At 45.6% G+C, this 5531-nt stretch overlaps 1 protein-coding gene across 1 annotated transcript in view; it reads right to left on the bottom strand.

Moving 5' to 3' along the window:
- LOC102488293 (UDP-glucuronosyltransferase 1-1) overlaps nucleotides 1-5531 on the bottom strand; it is a 20357-nt gene that overhangs the window by 2566 nt on the left and 12260 nt on the right. The window contains exons 2-4 of the mRNA XM_014585266.2: nucleotides 2879-3010; nucleotides 2159-2246; nucleotides 1660-1879 (exon numbers count right to left, since the gene is read on the bottom strand). Of these exons, the coding sequence (XP_014440752.1) occupies nucleotides 1660-1879; nucleotides 2159-2246; nucleotides 2879-3010 (440 nt within the window). The remainder of the gene's footprint in view (nucleotides 1-1659; nucleotides 1880-2158; nucleotides 2247-2878; nucleotides 3011-5531) is intronic.

Here is a 5531-nt window from a genome sequence, read left to right as displayed (position 1 = left end):
CAATATATTATATTTGAGCCTCAAGGATGAGTTTTGTCACATGGAAAGAGTCAGGTTTATGATATGGACAGATGAGTAGCATCCGCAAGTCAACCGGGCTGCCAGAGGTGGCGACTGGGATGGGGGGCCAGGTCCACACCACCCAGCACTTCAGCACCTTACCCAGAAGTTCTGTGGGCTTCTTTTACCCACTAGCACCACACGCACACCAGCATCTAGAAGGCTGGAATTCAGCTCTCGGTCCCCAGGCCTCCCCCACGGCCCTTGTGCAGGCTTGGTGGTACCCACTGAACATACTCCAGTTTTTCACATCCATTCTCCTGACTTATGGCTCTCTCTCTTTTTTTGGTTAAATTTTTTGTATGCTTATTTAAAGACTTTTTTTTGCTATTGGGTGCATGTACCTGACAGAGAGACAGAAAGCAAGAAATCACTTCCCAAGGGTGATGACAGTGCCTCCATCCGTTCTCCATTCTCCTCTTGGAATCTTAGGCATGCATGCACAAGTGCCTGAGGTGAGTTTTAAGCCACACCAGGTCCAGGATTCAAACCATGGTCAACTACATGGGAGTCCAACAACATAATAATTATGCCATCTGCTGGTCCCACTCCATGCCTCTTTCTAAGAAAGCAACTATTGTTGAAAGTGTCCAACTTGCTCACAGACATACACGTACACACAACACACACACTCATATGCCTGAGACACATGTCCACACACGTACACAAATGCACAACTACACACTATTGAAAGAAGTCCACCACTAGACACTGATTCTTCCCATAAGGTTTTTCTATATTTTTTTTTGAGAAGTTTTTGCTATAGGGTGCATGTGCTCGCCAGACAGACAGAGAGACAGAAAGTGAGAAATCACCCTCCCCCACGGGGGATGGCCACGCCGCAATCCCTTCTCCTCCATTATCCTCTCGGGATCTTGGGCACGCATGCACACGCGCCCGGCGTGAGATTTAAGCCATCGGGTCCAGGACGTGAACCGCAGTCGACTACCTGGGAGTCCAGCGGCATAGCCATTATGCTAACTGCTGGTCCCGGGGAGTTGTGCCTCTAAGCACCTGTTTAGTTTTCATCTTCTGACACTATGCTTCTTGTAATACAGTATCTCACTCTATGAAGGAACTTAAAGATCAGATGTCACTTAGGGTGACTTTTTTATAAGTTGGAATTTTAAATCTACTTGGGAAAATAAAATTTTAAATGAGTTCAATGATAAATTATTATTCAAGAACTAAGGCCCGCGGAGGGTGTGGAGGTTAAGGTAGCTGGATCCCATAAGGCCCACTGCGGAGATCAAGTCCCAGACTCCGTCTTGAAAACCACACCAGACACGTGTGTGTGTGAACCCAGAATCCCAAGACGAGAATGGAAGAGAAGGAATTGCAGTGTGGGAGGCATTTTCTAACTTTCCTTCTCTCTCTCCTTCTTTCCTTCTCTCTATCTCTGGCAAGGACATGTACTCTATAAGAAAAATTATTTAAAAATTGTACAAAAACTAAATGATTCTTTTATAAAGTGAATAACATCATCCCCAACATTTTTCTAATCCTAGATTTTATCTGACGTGTTTGTTTTTAATGTGTGAATATTTATCATGGATACTATGGCCAAAATACAGGTAGTATCTGTCTGGAATTGGTTACCTTTTGTCAAAGATGACTGTCTTTAGGGCATTTGCTAAATCTTCAGAAGTCATTTCAAGGACATTCAGGGTCACTCCAGCTCCTTTGGTCTCCATGCGCTTGGCGTTGTCCATCTGGTCACCGAACAAGGGCAGCATCACCATCGGGACACCATTGCATATTCCTTCATAAATGCCGTGGGAGCCGGAATGCGTGATGAAGGCACGAGTCTTTGGGTGAGCTGAGAAGCAAAGTGAGGGGATGCCTGTGGTCAGGTGGCGGGTGTCACAGACTGACATCATGTAGACTGTGAAATCCCCTAAGGACTCAGGACAGTCTATGTGCGGCCCTTGCAGAAGTTTACAGAAAATGTGAGCTGACATAGCCCCACTAGATCAAAGCAATGCAGACATGTTGGCCGTAATCTTCCCAAGACAAACACACGTTAAGAGCAACCACGCCCAAGCCATTCTCTTCACTTATCCTGCTTTACCCTACATGTCAAGTCCTCCCGACATACCAAGCAGATCATTTTGGGGTAGCCACTTGACAAGTATCGTATTCTTCGCAAGGTTTGATGGGCGGCTTCCAGTATACCGCCACAAGACCTAACAGAAACAATAAGAACATCACCAAAAGAAAGAATATGACTCAAAAAAAAAAAAAAAAGTAAGTCTGCTCTGGTAGCTTGCAAGTAGGACCTGTGAGTGACATGAGCTTCCTCCATGACGGTGGGTGGCCTAGCGACTGAGAAGAGTTCTGGGGCAGCTTAGGCACAAGGGCATGTTCATTACTTGTGAAAATTCACTGAGCTTTGCATTTTTTATTATTCCACCTTCCTGCTCTTCAAAAGAAACTACTTATTGAAATGAATAGATGCGGGACAACAAAAGGAGAAAAAAAGAAAGAAATCCAGTGTTGTAACCAGGAGTTTTAGGCATAATTATTCCCATTTAATATGGAGAATCAATAACTTTTTCTATTTAAATAAACACTTCTAAATGCATGTTGGAGTCTCTTAGAGAAAATGAGACTTCTGAGTGCAGTGGACCATGGTTTCACACATAGCTGAGAGTTAAACCGAATTAAAAAAAAAAAAAGACATTGGATTAATATAGTGGGGGAATTGCAGAGAAAGCCCAGATCTAAAGTTCCAGCTAATAGACTTAATGTAGCTCCTGGGAGTTAGGGCTGGAATGTCTGTGAGGATAGACGTGAATAAATCATCTCATTTTCTTACCGTCTGAGGTATTTTGCCCAAAGCTTCAGCTATTTCCATAGCTTTCTTCTCTGGAATCTCTGAGACCATAGATCCCAAAGAGAAAACCACAATTCCATGTTCTCCAGAGGCATTAATGTAGCCTTCAAATTCCTAGAGCCAGAGAAAATTTTCCAGTTAATTGTTGTTCTCAGATTCTTCAGGGACTACAAATATTAAGCTGGAGTTAAACATCTTTTCCTTCAGACTGTGATGAAAGGGGTATGTTGTGAGAAACAGAGGCAAAATTATTACCTTTTATTCCCAGAAGGAGCGTAAGCTCACCAGAAAGGCAGACAGACTGAACAGGCACCTTCCCAGTGGAGGATTATCATGTGAAAATCCTTTCTCCTCCATTTCTCCATCCTGTCAGGATTTTGGACACGCACATACACACATGCCTGTGTGTTTTCAAACCACTGGAGCTGGAATTTGAACCACTGTCGGGACCCCCTCCCCCGGAGCCACTAGCCTATGGAGCCGTCCCCACACTACAGTTTTGGCCTGTGACAAGGACATCCTGAGGATGGGGTTTCTAAGTCCTTCCCTCCTGGGCTCCTCATCACAGCCTGTTCCTATCCAAGTTCTCTTCAGCTTTTCCCCTGAGCGCTGGTAAACACTTCCACACATTCCCTAGGACCTGGGCTCCTTCAGGTGACCTTTAACCTCATCTGGAAAGGGCCAGATCTGTACACCCCCAGGCCCTCTCAGCCAGCAGGAGATGATGACACAGAATGAAACCCACAGGCCCATGGAGATCCAAAGCTCAATAGCAGGTTGAGCTAGAGTGTAAGTGGGGGACATTCACTGAGAGGTCACGGCAGGGCACGCTGCGGGCATCACTGTCACAGCCAGTGTCCATTCCGGACCTGCTCTTATGGGTTCAGTAAGGCCAAGTCCTTCCCTTCCTAGCAAAACTTCCCCTGAACCTCACCCCAGTATCACAGTCCCTGGGCTGGCCAGAGAACAAAGCAGCATGTTAACTGAAAATACCCCTTGATCCCCAACTGCTGGTGCCTTTCAGAGAAGAAGAGCTGCCCTGAGTGGATGGATGCCCTGGCTCTGCTGAACACCCACCCAGATGACACCTCTGAAATAGCGCCTACACTGCACTGAGTTTAGTCATGTCAGTTCCAGGATTTCAAATTGGATTTCTTTTCCTCCAAATGCCTTTTTCCCCCAGGACTATATTTAGCACATAGATAACGTGTTGGCAAGGTCCCTTCCCCAGATCCGTTCCAGGTCCCCCACACAGATCCCAATCTCGGACCCAACCTGCATGGCTCTAATCTCAGAATTGCTACTACCACAATGACAGTCTCTCCTCCTTGGAAGGATATCTAGGAATTCCAGAGTTTCATTCTCTCAATGTTGTCCTATGAGCGATCTTCAAAAAGCTCATGAAAAATGCATATTGTGAAAAACTAGGGCCATCCCACAGCATGGTGGTTAAGGTGGCTGGATCCCACATGGCCAGCTGTGCCATTCAAGTCCCGGACCCGGCAGCTTGAGAAGCACATGGGGCACATGTGCACGTGTGCCCAAATCCCAAAGGAGGGAGGAATGGAGAAGGGATCGCAGTGCGACTGTCCCCCTGGAGGAGGATTTTCTGGTTCTCTCTTCCTCTCCCCTCAGTCAGGCCACACACCCTCCAGTACATGTTTCAAAAGGAGAAAAAATTATGCATGCAGAATAAACTTGTACTTTAATTTTTCTACAGACATCTTAAAGTACCCCCACACTTTTTTGCTTTCAGATATTTCCAATATTCAATGCCAGGTCATGCTTTCTCTGTCGCCTTCTTTTTAAACTGCCAGAGGGCACATGCATTCACCAGAGAGACAGAGAATGGAGGGAGAAAGCACCCCTAAGGGGCATGGTCACACCTTGATCCCTTCTCCATTTTTCCATCCTATCAGGATTTGGGGCATACGCATACTCAGCATGTCCTTCAAACCACTGGGACTGGGAACTGAACAACTGTCAGTCACGTAGGATCTGATTCTCTAAACTGTTGAGCTACAGGGCCAGCCCACTATAGCCCTCTTTTCTTTTTTTTTTTTTTTTTTTAGAGGTTTTTGCTATAGGGTGCATGGCCAGACAGACAGAGAGAGACACAGAGACAGAAAGCGAGAAATCACTCCCCAAGGGGGATGGTCACACCGCAATCCCTTCTTCTCCATTCTCCTCTTGGGATCTTGGGCACGCACACACATGCACCCAGCGTGAGTTTTAAGCCACCAGGTCCGGGATATGAACCATGGTTGACTACGTGGGAGTCCAGCAACATAGCCATTACGCTAACTGCTGGTTCCCCACTGTAGACCTCTTATAAGCAATAAACATTTTCTCTCTTCTTCAGGTTCAGGACATATGCCAGTGGGTTAAGAATAACTGAATCACCACTAGCAGAATAGAGGCGCAGAGTGGCATTCCTCCGATTAACAAAGGGGAAAAGAGAACATAACCAGTAAGTTGACCACTCTCTTAGTTTTTGAACTCTTACTTCTGTTTTTATTTAATTTTCCTGATATAGCACTCCCTTGAGAACTTCTTGGAGATCTGGTCTGGTGCTGGTAAATTCTTTCAGGTTTTGTTTATCTGAGAATGTTCTTGTCTTTTCTTCCCATATGAA

Source organism: Tupaia chinensis, unplaced genomic scaffold (assembly GCF_000334495.1).
Source record: "Tupaia chinensis unplaced genomic scaffold, TupChi_1.0 Scaffold149383_1, whole genome shotgun sequence".
In the NCBI taxonomy this organism is placed as follows: domain Eukaryota; kingdom Metazoa; phylum Chordata; class Mammalia; order Scandentia; family Tupaiidae; genus Tupaia; species Tupaia belangeri.
This window is presented reverse-complemented; position numbering and strand designations above follow the sequence as displayed.